At 36.1% G+C, this 24,966-nt stretch overlaps 2 protein-coding genes across 6 annotated transcripts in view; both read left to right on the top strand.

Annotated features, from left to right (window-relative positions):
* Nucleotides 1-24,966, top strand: part of LOC141497715 (lipoxygenase homology domain-containing protein 1-like) — a 710,463-nt gene that overhangs the window by 82,622 nt on the left and 602,875 nt on the right. The gene's annotated exons all lie outside the window — the stretch shown is intronic.
* On the top strand, nucleotides 357-6,340 carry LOC141503522 (oxygen-regulated protein 1-like). Its single transcript, XM_074208776.1, has one exon. The coding sequence runs from the start codon at nucleotides 357-359 to the stop codon at nucleotides 5,799-5,801; it is 5,445 nt and encodes a 1,814-aa protein (XP_074064877.1). The 3' UTR covers nucleotides 5,802-6,340.

The following is a 24,966-nucleotide window of genomic DNA, read 5'->3' as shown; positions in this document are numbered from 1 at the left end:
CAATGGCAACAATGACAACATTGAATATTTTATAAGTAAGGGCTCAAAGTGTCCAATAGATGTTGACTTATTGGGGAATAGTTTCCAAATGTGGTGGGAGTGGTGCAGTATGGAAGCCTTTTCCAGCTTATACAAGCACATTGACCCTGCATCATATCTGAAATGAGCTGTGTTGATATCAGGGAAAGGATATTTGAAAATCTGTATTTTACCCATTATCTAACTTCCTTTGAGCTATTTTATTATATTTTCCTATACTAATTGTTTTTTCTATCTTTTCTTATCTTTTTCCTCTACTGCCTCTCTTCATGTGGATCCTTTGTCTTCTTCATCTCTGTACCATGTTGTGATTTTGGATGACATTTGCTCTTGAAATCTGGAAAGTGATTATATGCAGGCCTTCAAGTCCAAGGTCTCAGATTTATTCTCTTTCTTCTGACAAAATTTATAGTAATGATTACAATTCAGACTGCTCTCTTGCCCCTGACAATTACTTGGGCTTGGGAAAAAATGATTCTCGGGCACGCGAGGACATATCAATAGTACCTTCAGAAGATGACATTGAGAAATCAATTCTTGTTAATCAAGATGGCACAATGACAGTTGAAATGAAAGTTCGATTCAAGATAAAAGAAGAAGAGACTATAAAATGGACAACCACTGTCAGTAGAGTTGCTCTTCCTAATAATGACAAAAAGAGTGAGACATGTAGTTTTCCAGTCAGAACAGATCAGTCATCTGCTATAGAAATTTCCTCATGTACTAAATCTACAGATGTCCCCTCCATGGAAAGATGTGAAAATGAAGAGGACAGCTTGGCAAAAGAAGCAAACCCTCAAGTGGCAGTTAGAGAATGTGACATTTATAATGGTACTATTTGGGAGAAAACTCCTGTGAACACAGATGTCAATGAGAAGTCTCAGGATCAAGTCAAGCATCGTTTTCATCGACCCCCAACACCTGGTCCAAGGAGAGTGAGGCAAAAGAAGTCTCAAGTAGAGAGCATTACCTTGGTATCTGAAACAGAAGTTGAAGAGAAGATGATTGGGCAATTTTCCTATAGTGAAGAAAGAGAAGATGGAGAAAGCAAATCTGAGTATCACATGTTCACACATTCTAGCAGCAAAATGTCATCAGTGACTAACAAACCAAAGCTTGCTGAGTTCAGTAATGACAATCCACTGAAGTCTTCTCTAGAAAACAAAACTGAAGATAGGCTGCTATTATCTAGCCCTCAAAGTGGTGGCCACATAGAAATTACAAGTCAAAAGACTTTGGAAGTGACCCAAAATGAAAGTTTGTCACAGATTATCCAGGATAAATCAGTTATGGAGGAAGGTATAGTTTGTATGAAGAATTTTACACCTTATGATACAATAAATGGCAATATTAGAACTTTTCCAGCAGATATCACCCACCTTTGTGTTAGTGGGGCTGGAACTGAACTGTCCAAGGGTGAAATGACTTCTGAGGTCCCCTCCTCACTTTGTTTCTCTACTGTAAACAGCAATATTGATAGATTAGAGAGTGAGTTTGCTCAGTGTGGGTTAACAAGCACCACTACCAGTGAACAATTAATTTTACCTTCTGAACCCAGGAAGAGAAAGGGGAAAAAGTCTCAATTAGGAGAGATAAATTTGAAGCAGAGTCCACACAATAGGCAACATGCCACAAAAAGAAACCTTGATAAGACTGAGAAAGTGAACTTCAACAGTGAAGTTATCCAGGAATCCATGTCACAGAGCTCACACCATACAGAAAGAACAATGGTACTTCGACTGGGAAGGAAGAAGGCAACCACTAGGACTGTCCATGCAAATGGTGTGTCTTCTAAAAGTCACCTAAATCTCATGATTTCTAAGACTCTCTTACCAAGTAAATTCCCTGCTGCAAGAAAAATCAAGGATAATGGACTGTTTTTAGGCAAAGCAAAACACAAAACAATTAAAAAAATGAGCTTTCCAGGATCTTCAAAAAATGATAGTTGTCTGGAGAAAAAAGATTTTCCACGGAATGACATTAAATATTGCAAAAATACTCTTGATATTGAAGATTCAGGTCATGGACTTAACGTCAGGGACCCAGCCCCCAAGCCTTTCTATGTACAGAAGTCTGTGGCAGCAGGGTGCATGATAGGAACTGAAAAGAACAATATTTTTTCAAAAGTGAATAATATAAACACATCTCTAAAGAATCAGAAAAAACAAAAACTTGGTAAAATGAAGTCAGGCAGTGCTGAAAATAAGCAGTATTCTAGAGCCTGGAATCATTCATTCACTTCTCTGAAAAACACTGATTTTCCAGATGATATTACTCATCATTCTATTCAGAATTATATACAGACTTGGTTGCAAAATGTATTTCCTGCTCCCACTTTGCCATCTGAGAAATTGACCCCAGTAAATAAAAAGGAAGGGGACATGGAAAAGTATACTGATAATTGTTTTCCTAATGTCATCAGAGCCATTTCTGGGAAGGAGAGTGAAGCTATTATAGGAAACAAGACACAGACAACTATAAATCTTCCCCTGGATGAATATAATTTTGATGAAGTGGCAAGTAAATTTCCTATTAACCAGGGCACTGTTGAAGAACTTTCCGAAGAGATCTATAAAAGACAAATAGAATCTCTGAATGATGCTTCTTTGGTGACTTTGGAAGAACAGATCATACCAACAGTCTTCCTTGATACCAAGATCCAAGCAACTAAAGAAGAGACTCAAGATTTTACCCCAAATTCTGAGTTAGACATTGATATCCATGGAAAAAAGCCAGATTCTAGAAGAGAGAGTGTGGAGGTAGCAGTTCAGGTTAGTGCTGGAGACAGAAGTGAGAATATGACCAACATGCCAAAGGACCTTCTGCCTAGTCTGTTACTTCACCAGATGCAAACATTTGTCCTAAGCCTTCAAAAAAGTCAAAATAGAGCTGTTAAAATGCCATGGCCACTTTCAGATTTTTCTTCTCCCTTATGTAGTTCATCCACTAACCTCCTTTTAGCCTGGTTATTGTTACTAAATCTCAAGGGAAGTTTGGATACCATCTGCCAAGATAATAACTTCAACATGACCTCTAAATCTTCAGAGATATTTACTTTGTTGGAATTTTTGAAGCATATTGCCATTGTAGAAAAAGCTGATGATTTAAAAACTGCTGTTTTACACTTAATGGAGTCAGCCACAACTTGCCTAGGACTCATTGGGAAAGATGTTTCTGCAAATTTATCTACAGATGAAATCCAAAATGTTACAAAGCACAATAGAAATGAAAAGTCCAAGGAAGCCTATGCTTTGTATGAAGCAGATTCTGTTAAGTACTGTGGCACTGAAGAAGCCCCCACATCCCATAAAGCTCTCAGTGATGCCTTTCCTCCCACTGAGAATTTTTCTTTTGATCAGACTTGTTCTTTGGTTGAGCCCTGTTTTCTGAAAGAAGACTTTTCCCATAATGAAGATGAGGAAGAAAGTAAGATCTGCAATTTTGCATTACCTTGCCCACCTGAAGAAGTCCACATTGTGAGTAAGACTTGCGTTCCAAATGACATTTTAAATTCTGAGGAAAAAATTGACAACTTGGAATTGACTGAAGAATTAGAAAGGTCAGGTAGGTTACAAGAAGACCTCATTATATCAGAGGAGCTAAATGACTTGAGTATTAATGAATTAGTGCCACTTCAAAATGAGAATATGGGGAATTTAAGTAATTGTAGTCCTTTTCCAACTGAAGCAATAGTGGAGCTTAGTGAAAAGCAAGGAGAGATTTCTCTGGCAGAATTTCAAAATAGTTTGCTAAATGAATCTCAGGATAAAAATACAGATATGTCATTTGACAAGGAAGACTCAAGGACTTCTGAGGAACCAGACTCAACTACTAACAGTATGACTTCAGGGGAAAGAAATATTTCAGAACTAGAATCCTTTGAAGAGATAGAAAATCAGGACAAGATTAACTTTAATGTACAGGAAAATGTAGAAGTGCAAGCTAACATGGGAAAAAGAGAGAAGACAAAAACAAATAAAAATCCAGAATTAACTACTTTGTCTGATGAAGGCATTATGGAACAAAAGAAGAGGAATGATGAATCTTGTGAAAAGAGTAAGCCACCATCTTTAGTTTTTTGTTATGATTCTAAGCAAAGTCCAGAAAAGGACATCTTTGAGGGAGAAACTAATGTACAAGTAAAAATGATAGTGAACAGTAGAAATCATTCAAATTCTTCTGTTGGGTCTAGAAAATGCTTTGAAAGTTCAGTAACTTCTGATTGGTCAGACTATAGACCAGATAGTGAGAGTGAGCCTACATATAAAACATCTAGTGACCTGACAAATGAAAGTGGGGAGGAAATAGTTCAGGAGAGAGAATATAATACTGGGTTTGTAAAAAGAACCATTGAAAGACTTTATGGTAAAGAAGAAGCTATTAAGCCTTGTCTCCATATTGGGTCTACAAATGGCTCTCGAGTCTTTCAAAGCACTTCTTTAGAATCTATCCATAGAGCTCAGAAAGGAAGTCCTTACAATAGTCAATGTCAGACATTTAATTCTCTTCAGCAAGTGTCCCACCATTCGTCCATATTACAGAGTTCTTGGGAGGAAGAAATGCATGGCAGTATTACCTTTGCTGAAGATACTTCTTTTATACCACCTAATAATGGAGGGAAAATCAACCATTGTGGACAGGATGTCATAGAACATTGTATGGAACAAAATAATCATGCCAGACCTGTTAGGGATACAGATGAAGGTGTCCTAATTGACAAAGGCAAGTGGCTCCTAAAAGAAGACCATTTATTAAGAGTATCTTCCCTTGAGAATACTGGTATGTATGGCTATGTGGACACCACATCAGCAGACACACTACTTGATAACAATAGTGATGAGATTCCATATTCACATTTTGGAAATTTGAATCAGGGACCAACCCTGGCTGAAATATCTTCTTCAGAACTTGAAGAAATGGCTCAACCCCTTGAACCTGGTTGTAACTATTTTAATATGCCTCATGGTAGTGACTCACACCCTTTTCATGATAATTCATTAGGGCTTCAAGATAAACCTGTCAAAATTGATAGTATACCAAATCTTCATGGAATGATGAAAGAAAATCATCAAACAGGCAAGATGTGTACATCTCTCACCTGTGTTTATACCATGCCTGGGAACAAAGTTCATCCTGTGGAACATCCTGTAACTGATGAACCTGTTAAAAGTCAGCCACCATCTGCCAATAATAGGAACAGAATAATTCTTCAGGAAGAAGATTCTCTGGATAAGCTCTATGCTGTTTGTGGTCAGCATTGTCCAATATTAACTGCTGTCATCCTACCAGTAAATGAAAATGACCGGGGATTTGTATACCAGAAAGCAACTGATATTGAGAATTTGGGGGGCTTCCATTTATGGACTTCAACACTTCCCCATTTACTATGGTCAGATAGAAGTTCTTTTAGAGATGAGAATAATAATGTGAATAATAAAAAGACCCTTATGGATAACAGCAGAAATGATACATTTGCTAGATTTTATTTGAATTCTATACTTGATTTGATTAAAAGAAGGGATTTTGGAATGTTTAATTCTTCAGTTACAGGGGACATAAACTGTCTAAAGGAATGTGAATATTCAAAAAAAAGGTTCTATGTATGTTTCCTGCAAACACAGTTGTTTGTGATGGATAAAATGAATTCAAATAAACAAGGCTCCAGCAATCAGAGAAATGAAATCTCAATAGCAGTTGATGAGAATAACAACTTATTAAATAACAGATGCCAAAGCTCAAGAACACAAGAACCAAATGATTAGGAAGAATAACCACTGAACTTCCTTTTTGAGATATTTGGGAGGAAGTTGCCAATTGGCTGTTGTCCAAGGTGGTGAAACATCTTTCAGTGTTATCAAAAGACAGATTTCTGAAAATTGATAGGATGAAAATGTTTTTATTAGCAAAGAAGAAAAGTGCTAAATTTAACTGACTTTTAATGGAACTGCTAAAAAATCTAAATAATTCCATTTTACCAAAGCTATTTCATAACCTGAAATGTCCTCTCTTTCTGTTCCTCATTTTCTTTTAAGTCCATCTGAATTAGAAAAGTTTTTCTGGACAATTCCACTAGAAGAAGGGTCTTTAATTCTTAATTCTACCAGGACTCATGTAATTCATTTACTGTTTGTTATTTTCATTTGTGAATGTTTTTGTTTTATTCTTATGACATTTCAGTTGTGAAAACACTCTCCCCTTAATAAAGCTTGTAAACCACCTCAAAGTCAGAGACTGATCTCTGGTCATTTTATAGCCCTTTATCCCTAGAACCTAGTATAGAACTTTGAAGCACCAATAAAAGCATTTTAAATGAAACTTGAGTCTTGCTTTAATTAGGGAGGTAATGTGAACTTCTTAATCTCCCTTCCCTTACATCTCAAAAAGCTTATCCATTATTTCCTTCTACCTGAGGATGAGCTGGCTTTTCATCTTGTCAATGCCTTTAATCAATGACTTTAAATTTGTATTTGATTCCACACCCTTTCACCTTTTATGGTACTTTACTTTCTTTCATCTTCAAAAAATTATATTTTATTTTTTCATCTAGCAAAAATTTATCATTTTTTCTTCTTATCCTAACTCTACTTCCTCAATTTAAAATGAAGGAAAAACAAAACTCTTTTTTTACAAACATATGTAGTCAAGAAAAATAAATGTCCACATTGGCCATGACCAAAATTATACATATCTCATTCCATGTTCTTGGTCCTTTACCTCTTTATTAGGAGATGAGCAGCATGTATCACCATTAATCTTATGGAATCCTGATTGGTCATTATGCTGATCACAGTTACAAGTTCTTTTAAAGTTGTTTGATTTTACAATATTTTTGTTATTGTGCATATTGTCATCTGATTCAGTTCACTTCATTCTGCATCAGATTATATAGTTCTTTTGAGGTTTCTCCGAAACCTCCTTCATTTAAAGCTCAACAATAAATTATCACATTTTAAAACCAGTTTATCCATTACCCCCATTTATGAACACCTTCAGTTCCACTATAGCTTCAAAAAGAGCTATGAATATTTTATATATTTTTAGAGTTTGTTTGCTTAGGACTAATCCTCCCTTAATTCACCTTCTAAATTCCCCCTCTATCCTTCTATTTTTTCCTTCTATTTCTTTGGTTAGGGAAATGTATTTCTGTACCCAACTCTTTTTGTAAGTGATTGTAAGTGATTGTAAGTGATTCCTTCCCTCAACTAGTTCATATGAAGGTGATGCTCAAGTGTCAGATACTTTCTACCCATGTCCTCCTCCATGTTTATAGAGCTCTTTACTTTACACCCTGATTATGTGAGATAATTTCCCATGATTCCATGATTTGCAAGTATATTACTTTCCCCTCTCTTTCTATTGTTCTTTAAAGCCTTAGTCTAATTAAACTCCCTTTCTGCCCCCAATAATGTTAGGGAACAGAGGGGACACATGCTCTTATAATTGAAAATGAGGAGTTTATGCTTGTTTTTTGTTTTGTCCTTTGTTCTTGAAGAATACCATGACACCTGGAAAATAAAAGTGGATTGGATTTTAGTGAGGGGGTGCTGTGCTAAATCACCAGTATCATTTTTTCCTCTAGGGTCATCTGGGTCCATCCTTTATGGGCAACTAGATGGTGCAATGGATAGAGCACTGGGCTTGGAATCAGGGAAGCTCATTTTTTCTGAATTCAAATCTGGCCACTTGCTTACCTCTGTGACCCTGGGCAAGTCATTTAAACCCATTTGCCTCTGTAAAATGAGTTGGAGAAAAATGGCAAACCACTCCAGCATCTTTGCCAAGAAAACTCCAATTTGGGTCACAGAGTCAGACACAATCAGCAACAACAACAAAGTCCCTTATGATTATCCATTTATTAGTACTTTTGTGTTTCTTTTAAGTCCTAAGTGTGAATTTTATAGTTTCTATACCTCTTATCTTTTGATCATGAGTACATACTTGCATTTCCTCTGTTTCATAAAGGTTAATTTTCCACCATAGGATTATGCTCAGTTTTGCTGGCTAAGTTATTTTTAGCTGATAGTCTTTCCTTTTTATAATATTATATTTCAAGTTCTCTCTTTAGAGTAGAAGCTAGTTAATTATGTGGGATCCTGATTAGCTCCTCTGTACTTTAATTCTTCTTTTGCTGTTAGCAGTAATTTTTTTTTTTTGTCTTGGAAGTTCTTGTTTCTGGCTATAATATTCCTTGGCATTTTTTTATTTTGAAGTTTCAGGAGGTAGGTGGTGGATTCTTTCTATTTCTACTTTGCCTTCTGATTTTAAGAAATCAGGACAATTTTCTTTAAAGGTTACATTAAATAGGTGGTATAGGTTCTTTTTTGGGGGGGCAGAGTTCATGAGTTTCAGGTAGTATGATGATTGTAATTTTTTTCTCCTTGATATATTTTTCCAGGTCTCCTCCTCCTCCTCCTCCTCCTCCTCTTCATCCCTCCTCAAATTTCTTTTCTCCCTCTCTACATCTTCTTCCTCTCCCTCCTCTTCTTTTTAATTCTTTTCTAATTGTTCCTTCTATAGTTAATTTATTGTCCAATAAATTTGCCTCAAGTATCCTCATTTCACTTATAAAAACTTAAAAAAAACCTATTGCTTCATCTCTTTTACAAAATATATTGAATTGTATCCAGGCTGTGCTTTTCTTTGAGATATTGCTTGTAGATATTTGAGAGTTTTCCCCTTCCTCTGGGTTTGTGTCTTGAATATTCTTGCCACTATAATAACTTTTTATCTTCCAGTCTATTATTTGATTTTAGACTTGTTTGAACTGGAGAAGTCAGCTTGGGTCCTGTTGTGGCTTTCTTGGATACTGAGTTTGTGTTATTCTAGGACTTTAGGTTTTTAGGCTGGTACCTTCAATCTTTTAGTGCTGGTCAGATCTGGGACAAGGTGTGATGACTGCTCTCTTAGTCTGAATTCTTCAAATTTTTGTTCTGGGTGTGGGTCTGAGCAATAGTAAGCTGTTGTTTGCTTCAGCATCATTAATTAACTGGATTAGAATGCCAAAAATTCCCTTTGGTTTGGGATTCCTGCCCTGGTTAATTTCTCTGCAGACTTAAGACTGTACTAGATGATTGAACTTAGACTTCTGGGATCTCAGCCACATTTCTACTTGCTTCTGAACTTCCTCTTTTTTGGAGTTAATAGGCCAGTGCCTACTCCTACTCTGAATCCCAGGATGCTACCTCTTGATGCAGGTCCCCTTCTCAGTCTACCCTGGGTCTCTGACTCAGAATTAGATGGTGAATGACATGGCTGTTGATTATCTTCTATTCCCATCTCAGCAACCTACTATCCCTCTTGGCCCTGGTACATAGCTTCTCCCTGTCTGATTGAATGCTTAGCAGGGAACTAAGTGATGCAGTGGATAGAGTGTCAGTTGTGGAGTCAGGGAGATTCATCTTTCTGAATTCAAATCTGACCTCAGACATTTACTAGCTGTCTAACCCTGGGTAAAGTCACTTAACCCTATTTGCCCAAGTTTCCTCTTTTGTAAAATGAGCTAAAGGAGGAAATGACAAACCACTCCAGTATTTTTGCAAAGAAAACATCACATGGGGTCAGAAAGAATTGTACACAAGTGAAAAATGATTGCAGAATAATAGACAGTATGTTCTTACCCATCCCTTTCCCAAGGTAGACCTATCTTCCTATAACTTGGATTAGAAAAATGACTCACTGTGGCTTTAAAAAAATGCACATTAAGGGGTGGCTAGGTGGTGCAGTTGATAGAGCACTGGCCTTGGAGTCAGGAGTACCTGAGTTCAAATCTGGCCTCAGACACTTAATAATTACCTAGCTGTGTGACCTTGGGCAAGCCACTTAACCCTATTGCCTTGAAAAATCTAAAAAAAAATGCACATTGGTATTTGATCAGCATTTCCTAGATCCATAGAGTTTTAGGGGATGGTGTACTTTTAGGGGATTGATGTACTTTTTTCCTTCTATTTGACCATTTTGTCTCTACTTTCTTGCTTCATCTAAAGGCATTCTGTTTTCCTCTCTCCCTCCCCCCCTTTGTTTTTTCCATGTTTGTATATAAATATGATCAAGTTTTCTGTATTGTAAAAGCTTAACTTGCATTCTGTATTAGTTACATAGGTATAAAAGTATACTTGTCTTGACCTTAATAATTTGTCCACATTATTATTCTCTATCTCTTCTTCCTCTTTCCACTTAACTTCTAGAAAATCATCTCTATTCTCTCTATTTCCTCACCACTCACTTTTCCCTTAGGCCCCTTCTATTTGGTTTCTATTCAAACCTGTTTACTATAACTGCAGTCCCCTAGGTTACCAATAACCCTTTATTTGTGAAATAGTATTTTTTTTCTCAATCTTAAATCTTTTGGACCCTGCAGCCTGGTATTTAAGGGCTTCCAAAATCTAGTTCCAACTTATTTTTAGTGCCTTATTTCTCACCATGTCCCTTCACACCCTCAACATTTGAGTCAATTTTTTTTTTCTGTTTTCCAATCTCATCTTACACTTTTCCACTCCTAGTTATTATTGCAAGCTATTCCCCCATACCTGAAATATACTCTTGTCTCTGCCTTTTTGAAATTCTTTCCTTTCTTCAGGTCTTGCTCAGGTATAATCTCCCCCCATGAAGAAGTCTTCCCCGGTTTTCTTTTTTCTCAGCTAAAAGAACTCTTTTAAATTTCTTACAGATTTATTTTTCCCCTCATATTACTCTCTATACTGTATCATACTTATATTTTTAATATTTGTATAAGTTTTATTCCCTTATTCAATTTTAAATTCCTTAAGGGTTAGGAATATGTCATTTTTCATTTTTTTATTCAAAACTACTATGTTCTAGGTACTATCTCTAATATTCCTAGGGTCTATCACAATGACTTACTCATAGTAAATATTTTATAAGTATTTTAAAACTATAAAATTTAATGATGTCTACAATTAGAAAAATTAAAACATTTAATATCAGTCATGAATATTATTTTAATTATTGCTTCATTGAAAGAAAACACTGTAAAGTTCTCCTGTAATCTCCCAGCTTTTCTTCTTCAATATTGTTTGCTTGATTTTCTCAGACCAATAGACTGATTCCTGGAGGCTATTACTCAGAATGTTAAGAATTAAAGGCATTGCGTCATCTGCCCCAATTAAAGGCAGAAAAATTGAATCCACTAAATTATTTCTCTGTGACCAGATCATGAACCAGAGTTATTTAAAATATTATTGAAATGTTGAGCAATAGAGTCCTGGGACAAAAACTTAAAAAAATGCAATGGAAAATTGGTCCCATGAAAAAAAAAATTAAGGGGATAAAGTTGTTTGACAGAAGGATATCTTAATACTGTTTTCAGATATAAAGGTCATGAGTTGCAAGTTGACCAGGTTCTCATTCAATTTAGGACTTATTGAGTATAAATGCATCAAGAATATAGAGCAAAATTGAATCACTGTCATAGAATCTCAGAGTCTTAGAGATTTGTATAGGTTACCTATTCAGACTTCCTGTTCAATTCAGGAATCTTTTCTATAATGTCCCAGACTGGTAGTCTACCTCCTTGGATAGTTTTTAGTGATGGAAAGCTCCCAATCTTTCAAGGCTATTCCATTTTGGAGATGCATTGAATAAATCCAATATTTCAGCTATGTGATAACACTTAAAATACTGGGATAGAATTAATATGACCTCCCTTTTCCATCTCTATACCTCATTTAACAAAGGATAAAGCACCATAGGTTAAAGAATCAGAATTAATTGAAATACATTGTTTTGAAACACTTTCCCACCTTGGGCTCTTTTATCTTCAGGCATATATTTTTTGTCAACTTGTGAATACAACACAATATTTGATCTGCCCAGTGTAGAGGACAACGGAAGTATAACTTTACTTGTTCTCCTATTATTCCAGTCTAAGAAAACACACTAAGTTTTTTTTTTTTTGGTATCTAGGTGATATTATGGACTCATGTAAGGATATCTAAAGTTGCCAAGTCATTTTCACTTGTTTTGCTCTTAAGACAGCCTTCTACTATAATTTATATATATATGTATATATATTTATATATATATATATATGTGTGTGTACTTTTCATTTTTTGGATCTCATTGCAGTACTTTGTGTGAATGTGTGTTTGTGTGTGTGTTTGTGTGTGTGTGTGTGTGTGTGTGTACACACCTGTGCACGCCTGAATAATTTCTAGCTCTGTTTGAAAGAGTTTAATGCACTTTTCCCTGCTATTTTACCATCTTGGTTCTACTTCTCAACTTTAGGTACTCTTTCTATATAACACTCTTCCCCTCTCCCTTTTTTCCTCCCTTCCTTTCTATCTACAATATGATCAGGACTTCCCTATTGTAAAAACTCACTTGTATATTTTATATCACATTTGCATAAATGGAAAAGTAAATCTTTTTTTTTTTTTTGATCCTGATACCTTTCAAGTTATCATTCTATATTTCCTCTATCTTTTGTCATTAACTTCTGGAAGATACTCTATCTAGAAGAAATTTGACAAAATGATACAGAATTATATAGTGTATATAAGCTATATAGTTGGAAGGATGTATATTTTATATAAAGTACAAATATATATTATATATATGTATTTTAAATATATGTACATATAATTTATATTGGATATGCATATACATACATATGTATATAATTTTGCATATAAAGAGGCTATTTAAGCAATCTCATTCTAACCCATCTCCTCTAATAATTTGCCCCCCTAGCATCCTCCATTCTATTAATTATTTTCAATTCCTGACTCCTGACTCATTCCTACTGATTGTAAATATGCCCATGTGTCCCCTATACTGGAAAAAAATAATCTCACCTAATGATTCCATTTCTCCTGTCATTCTATATTTCCTGTGCCCTTTGTGGCTTAATTTACAATAGATGCCTCCATTTTTCCTCCTCTCCTCCTTTTGCAATCTGGCCTCTGACCTTTTATTCCACTGAAACTACTTCTTCAAAGTTACTAAAGTTCTCCAATAGCCTTTTCTCAGACCTCATTCTCTTTGACTTCACTGTAGCTAGCATTTGACACTGCTGAGCTCTCTCTTCAATTTGACATTTTCTTCTCTCTGGATTTTTAGGATACTTTCCTCCCTTGGTTCTCCTACCTTTCTAACTTCTCTCCCATCTCTTTTTCTGGGTCCTTTTCCAGATTATATTCTTTGCAGATGTGCCTCAGTGTCCTCTCCTGAATCTTCTCCCTGGTATATCTACCATGTATTTCACTTGGTGTTCTTATTTAATTGACATTTCTATTGGTAATGATTCTCAAATCTACCTATCTTGTCCCAAACTCTTTGCTAATCTCCAATCTCAGTCCTCTGTCTTTCAGAAATTTTAAACTGAATATCCAGTAGATATTTTAATATTGTTATGTCTAAAACTGAACACCTCTTTCCCTCTTAGCCCACAACCTTCTCATTGCTATAGAGGGCAATACCATCCTTCCAGTCCCTCTGACTTGCAACCTAGGAATCATCTGGTCTCCTCACTATTTCCCACCCCCCCCCCCATTTTAAATCTTTGCCAAAGTCTGCTGATTTCACCTTTGCAACATCCCTGGAATATATTCCCTTCTCTTTTCTGACATCACCACCCTTCTTAGTGCATCATTGCACAATTGAATTATTGCAATAGTCTGCTAGTGGATCTGCATGCCTCGATTCTCTCCCCACTTCAGTCCATCGTAAAGTGATTTTTTCTGAAGTGCAGGTCTCACCTCCACCCCTTTTGTCTTGCCCCACCTACTCAATAAAATCTAGTACTCCCTATTGCTTCTAAAATCAAATACAAAATGTTCTGTTTGGTATTCAAAGGCCTTTATAACCTACTCCTTTCCTACCTTTCCAGACTTCTTGGACTTAATTACCTAACACATGCTCTTTGATCCACTGAAAAAGATTCTTGGTTGTTCTATGAGAGCGATTCTCTATAACTTAGATTTAGACAGTTTTCTTTAGCAATCCACCATACCTAGAATTATTTTCCTCCTCATCCTGACTTCCTTGTCTTCCTTTAGGTCCCAACTATTTTTTTTTAAAGAAAGCATTCCCCAACACCTATAAATTATAGAACACTTCCCCTATTGATTATTTTCTATTTATCCTGTACATAGCTTGCTTCATCTATATTTGTTTACATGTTGTCTCTATCTTTAGATTGCAAAGCTCCTTGAGGGCAGGATCTGTCTTTTCTCTCTTTTTTGTATCTATAGTGTTTATTATAGGGTTGTTATTATTCAGTAGTTTCAATCATGTTCGAATCTTCATGTCCCCATTTGGGGTTTTCTTGGCAAAGATACTGGCATAGTTATCCCATTTCCTTTTCCAGTGGATTAAAACAAACAGCAGTTAAATGATTTGCCCAGGAGTGTCTGAAGTTGGTTTGAGCTTAGTTCTTCCTGATTCCATGCTGAGTATCCTATGCACTGAGCCATCTAGCTGCTTCAAGTTTACTTAAAACATGCTTAATAAATATTATTAATTGACTTCCTGTGCATTTACATTGTTTCAATAATAATAGCCATATTTTTACTAGTTCACAAAATATTTCTTTTACTGTAAGCCCACAATTTATATTAGTAATATAGATATTTTTATTTCTATTTTTGCAGAAAGAAAAATGGAGAATCTTAGATGAAACACATAGGGTTAAAAAGAGACATGAATGGACCCCATATTCTAATTCCATGACATATGTTCTTCTACACACCAAACTGATTTTTTTTTTTTTTTTTGGTTTTCGGCAAGGCAAATGGGGTTAAGTGGCTTGCCCAAGGTCACACAGCTAGGCAATTATTAAGTGTCTGAGACTGGATTTGAACTCAGGTACTCCTGACTTCAGGGTCTGTGCTCTATCCAGTGTGCCACCTAGCCGCCCCTAAATTGATTTTTTTTGAAAAGCTTCTTCCTTTTCTTTTTCATAGGGATCATTTATGACCATGTTGCTATAATTTATCTTTGAAACTCTTCTATCCATTTGTTACCTTTTGTCCATATTTCATATTCAGAGATTTTTTTAGGAAAAACTGCTTTTCTAAAATTTAGGCTATATATGTGACTCTGCCCCATATTCACCTTTCTTCATCTTAGATATGGCACAATGGATTAGAACACTGGTCTTGGAGTCAGGAGGATGAGGAATGAAATTGTTAGAAAGACAAGTCAAAATTTTATTAGGCATTTTGCCTCTATTAAAATTAAACATCTAGCAAATAAGTTATCTAACAATCTCCACATCATCCCCCCCACCTAACAACAACAATAAAAGCAAAAAACCAAACCCACCAACAACCAAAAAAAGTCAAACTATTAGATATTGCTAGTTTTGTGATCCAAGTTAAATTAATATTTTCTATTTGGCTAGGATGTTATATATAATTATAATCTCACTTCAGATCCTCACCTTTTATTTTCACTACTATTCTTCTATCCTCCTGTTTGTGAATTTCTAACATAGCTAGGTAGATAGATAAACATACAAATAAAAACAAATAATCAAATATATATATATGTATATAAATATATACATATATATGTGTGTGTGTGTGTGTGTGTGTGTGTGTGTATGTATCTTACATTTCTTTCTTTTGTTTTTTTTTTTTTTAGGTTTTTGCTAGGCAAATGGGGTTAAGTGGCTTGCCCAAGGCCACACAGCTAGGTAATTATTAAGTGTCTGAGGCTGGATTTGAACTGAGGTACTCCTGACTCCAGGGCCAGTGCTCTATCCACTATACCACCTAGCCTCCCCTTAAATTTCTTTCTTTGATATTAATGCCTTCTCTTGGTCCCTTTTCTTTTGGAAAATACATTAAACTTTCATTGGTGCATTTCAGTGATAAGTCCTATTCCACCAAATCAATAAGTATTTATTATGCACTTCGTATATATACTAGATACTGTACTAAGTATCTAAGGACATAAAGAAATGCAAAACAGGGACGGCTAGGTGGCGCAGTAGATAGAGCACTTGTCCTGGAGTCAGGAGTACCTCAGTTCAAATCCGACCTCAGACGCTTAATAATTACCTAGCTGTGTGAACTTGGGCAAGTCACTTAACCCCGTTGCCTTGCAACCCCCCCCCCAAAAAAGAAATGCAAAATAAAACCTAAACCAGCCCAATATAAAAACCATGAGCTCTGAGGGAGGTCATAATCTAATGATAGAGATAACATGCAAAGAATAATGTACAATCCAGTTATATGTGGGGTATATTGGAAACAATCAACAGGGGAGGGAATTATAATTAAATTATAAATTATAATTAATATAAATATATATTAATTAATATAAATACTTAATATAATTAATTAAATTATAATGAAAATTTTTTGTGGGGCAGTGGGGTTAAATGACTTGTCCAAAGTCACAGGCTAGATTTGAACTCAGATCGTTCTCCTGACTCCAAGGCCAGTGTTCTATCCATTATACCACTTAGCTGATCCAGAAATAACTTCTTCTAGAAACTGCCATTTTAGCTAGGACTTGAAGAAAAGCAGGGAAGTCGGGAGACAAAGATGAGGAAGGAGAGCATTTTGACAAATTGTTCCAGAAACAATAAGGTCAGTAACCCTGGATTGAAGAGTATATATGGAGGCATAAAGTAGAAGAAGCCTGGAAATCTGGAAAAGGAGGGGAAGAGCAAGTTGTTAAATGTTTCTAATGTCAAACAGAGGATTTCTATTTGCTCCTGGAGGTAATAGGGAGGAGTTTGTTGGGGAAGAAGGATTGAAATGAAATAGTCCTGTGCTATAGAATGCATGGATCTATGAACTGGATGCACTATGGATTGGATGGAATGAAAAGGGGAAAGACTGGGAAAGGAAACCAAAAAGGAGTTTCTCACAGTGTTCTGGGCATAAGGTGGGGGTAGTATCAGAGGAGAGAAGGGGACAAATGTGAAAAAATGTTATGAAGGTAAAATCCACAGTCTTTGGCAACTGATTAGATATGAGGGTCAGTGAGAATGAGAGAGAAGGAAGAGTCAAAGATGACTCTTTGCTAGCCTCTGTGAGTGGATGGATGGTGCTACTTCTAATAGGAAAGTTAGAAAAAGGAGAGGGTTTGTGGGGAAAGATGATTGCAGTTCTGAGATTGTATCACTGGAATGATAATGAAACATGAATAGATTATACAGAAATGTTTTAGAATCTTCATCCATGGACATATTTAAAAACCAGATAGACAATCATTTGTTTGGAATGACCTAGAAATCTTAGACTGTTCTAGGTAAAAAAAATCACTTCAAATTCTCTGATTTCATTTCAAAAAAACTCCTATAAAAATGGACATTTATATGTTTTTCTGAGAACTGTTTTCAATTCGATTGATTAATGCCCTTTCAGATGTCACTTTTGATATCAGTAGTGGCACTAAAATAAGTCAAATTTTGGCAGTAGAGTCAGAAACAAATATAATTAGAACAAGAACAACTTTGATTTCAATTAAACATTAAGGCAGAAAGACATACAAAATGGCTTTAATTAATCAGGAGCCTTCCTCATTGAACTATTTATTGTCATTTATGTCACTTAGGGCTAATCCTATAATGTCATTTTTTTCTTTTGTAATATTGAATGATATGTTACGTTAATGAAATTGAAATGCTACAGGAAGTGGTTCCATCATAGAGTAGAATAAGATTTTTTTAAAAGAAGGGTGCAAAATTTGAGAGATATAGAAGAAATGCAAGGTCCTTTTAAAATTATCTTTAGATGAAGATTTGGAGACTTAAAAAAGTGTGCATTTTCCAACCCTACAGAGGGCAAAAGGAAGAACTTTCATTTTTCCAACTGGCAAGAGCAGAGTTTTAATTAACCATGTTTTTAATGGAGAAAAGGCATTTAAAGCCTTTCATAACCTGACCTCTTTGTCCTATTCTAGTCTTCTTATGCCTTATGTCTCTCCACAGATTCTGTGATTCAGTGACACTGGCTTCAATCTCATGTTTGAAATCCACTCTCTTCTCATTTCTGCCTTGTGGCTTCTCTGGTTTCAGTCAGTCTCAGCTAAAATCTTACCTTCTTCAAGAAGCCTTTCCCACTCTTTCTTAATGTCAATGCCCTCCAATTAATCTTGCATATATCTTGACTGTAAATGGTTTGTTTGCATGTTGCTCTTCCTCCTCCCCCCCTTCTTCATTTTTAGATTATGAACTTCTTTGGAGCAGGGATTGTTTTTAATCTTTCTTTGCACCCCCAGTATTTGGCATAGTGTTTGTCCTGTAGAGGGGGATTAATAAATGCGGAAGAAATTCGGATGACCTGAATTGAAAAAGAATGACTAAATTAAATTATTATTTTGGTGAAGGGAAAGAAAGGCAAACAGCACTTAGAAAGCTTTTAAAGAATGTGACACACTGCTTTTTTTTAAATTCCATATTACATGAAAAAGTGTAGAGATTGTAGAGAGGCATTTTAAAGAAACAGACTGGGTTAAGAATAACGAATCAGCAATAAATCAATATATGTGGATAATTATGAAAAAATTGACATGCTGCTATAGCACTGCATTCTGAAATATTTTCAGTGTCAACTCATTCTACTTGTGGACAGCTCTATCTGTTAGGGAAATTTTCTGGATATCAATTCTCTTTTCAACTTCTAACTATTGCTCCTAGTTTTGTCTTTGTGGGTCAAATAAAATGATACCTGGGTTTGAATTCTATACAAGTCACTTAGCCTTTCTAAAACCCAATTTCCTCATGTGTAAAATGGGGTTAAAAATAACATCTATCTCAAGGCATTGTTGTGAATGAAATAATATAATATATGCAAAACACTTTGCAAACCTTAATGTGTTATATAAATGTTACTATCATTTATCTTTCATATGACAGTTCTCCAAACTCTTAAAGTCAGCCAGTTAATCTACCCACCCTCAAGTCTTCTCTGCTCCAGGCTTAATATCTCCAGTTCTTTCAATTAATATTTATATAAAGTGAACTCTAGGTCCTCTGCCATCTTCATTGCCTTCCTATGGATAATCTTCAGTTTATCAATTTCTATCTCAAATTGTTAAGCCAAGAACAGAACAATACTTTAGATCTGGTCTTGTCAGAGTGACTATAAGCTACTTGTTCCCTGGAAATTCTGTAGAGCTTCTCAAACTGTGTTGAGCCATCCTTTACTATTCCACAGAGCAATCCAATTAATTCTGGAAAGGAAAAGTTTACCTTGGTCAACAATTACATCTAGGCAACTCAATCATTTTTTGTTTAGGTTTTTGCAAGGAAATGGAGTTAAGTGACTTGCCCAAGGCCACACAGCTAGGTAATTATTAAATGTCTGAGACCAGATTTGAACCCAGGTACTCCTGACTCCAAGGCCAGTGCTCTATCCACTGCACCACCTATATGCTCTCAAACACTTTCCTTAGCTATGGTGGTCTCTGAAAACAAGAGTAATTAATCAATCCACTAGCATTTTATTAAATGTCACCTATGTTCTAGGCACTATGTTATGTTCTAGGGATACAAAGAGAGGCAAAAGACAGTCCATGTGTTTAATAAAGTTACAATCTAATGGAAAGACAATATGCAAACAAATATATGCAAAAGCAAACTACAGGATAAATAGGAAGTAACAGAGAGGAAGCATTAGAATTAAGAGGAGTTGGGCAAAGCTTCTTGTTAAAAGTGAAATTTTATTTGGTAATTAAAGTAAGATAGTTTTCTATAGGCAGAGTTGAGAAGGGAAAGTACTTTAGACAAGGGGGATAGCCAGAGAAAGGTGATGGAATGAGTTATCTATGGGGATAGCCAGGAAATCAGTGTCACTGAATTGAAGAGTATGTGACAAGCAGTATAGTGTAAGAAGGCCAGAAAGGTAGAAGGGGGCAAGGTTATTAAAAACTTAGAAAACTAAAAAGAAGAACATAGATTTGATTCTGAAAGCAACAACTGATTAGAGGAATGATATGGTTAGACCTGTTCATTAGAAAAATTAGTTTGATTACTGAAGGGAGGTTGGATTAGAGTAAAAGTAGTTAGGAGTAAAAGTATTAATAAAGACATGAGATAGGCTATGAAGGAGAGCTGTGACAGCACATTTGAGAGATGTTTCAAAGGTGAAATCAGTAGGCTTTGGAAACAGAAGAGAAATTGTACACCATGTATTGAAATCACTGAAGAAGAAAAAGGTGTCACCTGGGAGTCTGGATCCAACATATACCAGGATTTGGTAGATGTGAATAACATAAATTGATGGAGTTAGGGAGGGGAATTGGAAATGACACTGAGGAGGGAGTATGCTAACTCCCCTGATTCCACCAGTGAACCAAAAAGAAGGAATGAAGGTCCAGTCAGGAGTAGGATGTGTCATCTTGGGGAACCAGGTTTCAGGAATGTCTGGTAGATGGGAAAAAAAGTGAAAGAGGAAAATATATAGAATATATAGAATGAGGGAAAGTTTGGTGACCATGGAACAAGCATTTTAGAAAGCACCACAGAAGTGCTGGGTGGTGTTTGGTCTAAACTTGGGGTAGGTGGGTTGTTGCCCAACATTTCATGGGTAGACTGTGGCAGAGCTGGATTTTTTTTAGGGTTTTTTTTTTTGCAAGGCAAATGGGGTTAAGTAGCTTGCCCAAGGCCACATAGCTAGGTAATTTATTAAGTGTCTGAGGCTGGATTTGAACTCAAGTCCTCCTGACTACAGGGCTGGTGCCCTATCCACTGTGCCACCTAGCTGCCCCAGAGCTGGATTTTAATCCAAATGCTCTGATCTTGTGCTCTTTCTACTGCCAAGAGTCCTGCTCCAAGCTGAATCACTCAGTAAAGCAAGAAGTATTTATTAAGGATTTTCATTAAATGTCTATGTGCCAGGCAAAAGGTAGTCCCTGTTTTTGTTCTCAAGGAGCTTACAACCTAAGGAGGAGACAACATGCAAGCAATTATATTAAAAAAGATATATACAGGATGTATTGGTGTTAATGTCAGTGTGAGGGCACTAAGACTAAGAGGAGGCTTAGAAAAGATTTTTTGGTAGAAGGTGGGATTTTAGCTAAGACATAAAAGAAGGCAAGGAAGCCAGAGGTAAAGATGAGGAAGGGAAGGATTGCAGACATGCAAAAGTCAGTAAACCCCCCCAGAATCTGGAGATGGGATGTCTTGTATGAGGAACAGAAAGGAGGTTAGGGTGCACAGCACTTGGAGGAAGAAGAAATAAGAATGTAGGAAAGATATGCATGGGCCACGTTATAAAAGATAAATATAGTTGATTTTGTATAGGGATAGGGAGCCCCTGGAATTAATTGAATAGGAGTGACATGGTCAGAGATATGTGTTTGTGTGTGGTTGTGTGTATAGAATTAAGCATTTATTGCAGTATCTATTGTGCTAAGTGCTTTACAAATATTATCTTATTTGATCCTCTTAATAACCTTGAGAAGTTGGTGTTATTATTTTTTATTTTTTGGTTTTTGCAAGGCAATAGAGTTAAGTGACTTGCCTAAGGTCACACAGATAGGTAATTATTAAATATCTGAGGTCAAATTTGAACTCAATTCCTCCTGACTCCATGGTTGATGATCTATTCACCTAGTTGCCCCCTGTAGTAGGTGCTATTATTGACCTAATTTTATGGTTGAGAAAACTGAACCAAACAGAGGTTAAGTGACTTGCTTAGGGTCATACAGCTACTAAGTAACTGAGCCAAGATTTGAAGTTAGGACTTTCTGATTCCAGGCCCAGCCCTCTATCATCCACTTCTATCAAAGGAGACTTTGAAGGAGGAGTGGTCGGATTGGTAGGAGGAAAACCAGATTAGCATAGTGCCAGGGAATTCTGGAGAAGGGTGTGAGGATCAACAATGTTAATGGCTATAAAGAAGTCATAAAGGAGGAGGGTTAGGCTATTAGATTTCATAATTACAGTGGAAGACCCAGGCAAGTCAACTGATGTAAAATTGCTTGGTTCTTCCTTAAATTGAGCTTTTCTTAAATTCCTGTACAAAACAGGTCTTTAATAACTTTGAAGAGAGCAGTTTCAGTTGAATGATGCGATTGGAAGCCCGAGTGTAAAGTTAAAAAAATAGAGAAAAGAAAGGGGAGGTATTGGCTATAAACTGCTTCCTGACTGAATTTAGTCACCAAAAGAAGAGATAGTAAATGCTTAAAAAATGCTTGTGATTGATTGAATCCAACCCTCTTAACTGTCAGACATTCATATTTATCATCCTATTGAATACCTCAAATTGGGTGTTCTGTGCACAGGGTAAAATCCAAGATTGAACTCATATTTTTTTTTTCCCTGAAGACATTTCCTCTTCCTATCTTTCCCTATAAGGGTTATCACCATCTTTCCAGTTTGGTCAGACCTTTGTTCTTCCCTCTCTTTCCTTCTCCTCCTTTCTAGTCTGTTATCAAATTCTGTCATTTCTACCTTTGTAACATCCTACATATAATATATATGTATATATATATATATATATATTATCTATATTTCACCACACACAAAATACAAATTTATCCACACATATGCACATATGTATCTATGTATCTACACAGATATCACAGACATGTGCATGTATACACACACACACACATACTTCTCTGTGACACTGCTATCATACTGGTGTTGGCCTTCATCACCTGACATATGGGCTACTGAAATAGGTTGGTCTCCCTGCCATAAATCTCTCCTCACTTAAATTCATCTTCCACTCAGTTGTCACATGGAGAAGGGACAAGGCTAATAGGGCATGGTGCTGTAGGGTAGAGCGAGGGGTACCTTGTTAGGTTTATAAAAAAGCAAAGGGAAAACTTCCTATTGAAAAGAAGAATGAATTTCCAGATATTAGCAACCTCTACTTCCCTAAAGGATTTTTGCAAGAAAAAAATGTATAACCACATATTACCATATTATATTGTAGAATAGTGGTTATATTGACTAGCCCCTGAGTTTGTTTTAACTCTAAAATTCCATCAAATATTTACTGGATAGTATTGAATGGAATATTAAAAGTTGCTTCACCTTTCATAGAAAGAAAATGAGTAATCTCTATAAATGAAAAGAGAAGAATTATTTGTGCAAAAAAAGAAAAGTGTGTCAGTTTTTGTCTCTTGCAAAAGAAGTAAATTTGGTATTGAGTTGATTATAATGCTGAAGTTAATAAGAAAAAAGTGATAACTTTCTGAAATCCTTTATTTTTTGTGGATGCTTTCATTCTTTCTTCTGTAGAGGAGATTGCACTACTTTGAAACCAGAAAATTTTAATCAAGGGTTTTCAAGTTCCATTTTCAGTGATTTATAGAAAAAATATTTTTCAATTAGTGTAGACAGGTACCTGTTTGGGATAGGATAGGTGCATTTTGACCTTTGAAGTGGAGGATATAGAGTAGCTCATCTTGAGTTAATTACCATTCATTGATGAGGTACTTCAATACAAATGTTGTATAAAACTTGAGGGTGTTTGTTTGCAGGAGAGCTTGACAAATGAAGGAGAGAGATCTTTGGTTGAAAAAAAAGCCTACTGATTTGGGATTTGGTCTATTGTATTTACAGAAATTATAATTGGCCAATTGTTAGAAAATTGAGGAGCTTTTAGGACTGGGAGGTGAAAATGGATGTAGAAACGAGAGGGAGGGTTATCTCCCCCAAAGCCTGGTGCCCGATGATGTCTAGACATATTGAACTTGACTTCACTAATACTGCTTGAGTATCTGGGGGATCCAGGGAATAAGAACGGTGCTGGTGGACCAATGGTTAGATGGATACAGAGATAGTTTCTATTTGGTGTTGTGGGATGGTTGAATAGAGATTATTATTACTTGGTATAGGGATATAGTTTAGGGTAAATATTGGAGGAGTGTGGGTAGCTAGGTGGAGCAGTGAACAGAGCACTGGCCCTAGAATCTGGAGAGTTCAAATGTGGCCTCAGACACTTACTAATTACTTAGCTGTGTGACCTTGGGCAAGTCATTTAACCCCATTGTCTTGCAAAAAACCCTAAAAGTATTGGAGGGGCTAGACTTTAATGAAATAAATATTGAACTTGGGTTCAAGAAACTTAGATTCAAATTCTGATCCTGCTATTTACTAAACTTAGGTAAGTTAATTAAACTTTTTGTACCCCATGTTCTTCATCTATAAAATGAGGGTTGGACCAGATGATCTAAAACTTTTTCCAACTTCAAGATCTATCCTTGTGAGAGAGCTTGGAAGCATCCAAACTGTTTGGTTTCAGGCTGTTGTTCCCTCCCACCCCACCACCATGTACATTCAGAGCTACCTCTTCTATTTCAGATTCAGGCCCATGATGATAGTGCACTTATATACAAGGGTCAAAACTGAAGAAGCAAACTATAGTCACCACTGTGATCCGAATCGATCTAGCACTTGTCTGAATTGGTCTGATAACCTTGTTTCCAGCATCTTTTCCAAGCTGAGATGGTGGGAGTTTTGGGCCATGAAGCATTAGGATTTTTTTTTTCTTTTGCGAGGCAGTGGGGTTAAGTGGCTTGCCTCAGGCCACACAGTCAGGTAATTATTAAGTGTGAGGGCAGATTTGAACTCAGGTACTCCTGACTCCAGGGCCAGTGTTCAACCCAGTGCACCACCTAGCTGCCCTGATCTTTTTTTTTTTTCCTTACAAGGCTATTTTACTACTTAAGGATTTTTGTCAAAATTAAAACCTTTTTGGTAGACTTTTCCCTAAAGTAGCAGCTTATCTTTAGTATCTTGTTTCACTTTCATTCTATGGTGGAAAATGCCAGGCTTTTTAAAAGAGTGTCTCTTTATCATTAGGGCTAGTCAGGGTAGCATTTTACATGGATGATAGGGTTAATTGCTTCAATTTTCAGGACAAAAATCCTAAATACAAGGCAATAAAATTTTATAACCTGTCACAGTCACTTAATATTTAGTGCTATTAATGGGGCTAGTAAAGAGAGGGACTATACTTGCTTTTGCCTTTGGTGACAATTATATGAGTAGTA

This window comes from Macrotis lagotis, chromosome X (assembly GCF_037893015.1).
Source record: "Macrotis lagotis isolate mMagLag1 chromosome X, bilby.v1.9.chrom.fasta, whole genome shotgun sequence".
NCBI lineage: Eukaryota > Metazoa > Chordata > Mammalia > Peramelemorphia > Peramelidae > Macrotis > Macrotis lagotis.
Note: the sequence above shows the minus strand (reverse complement) of the source record. Positions and strands in the feature narration are given on the sequence as shown.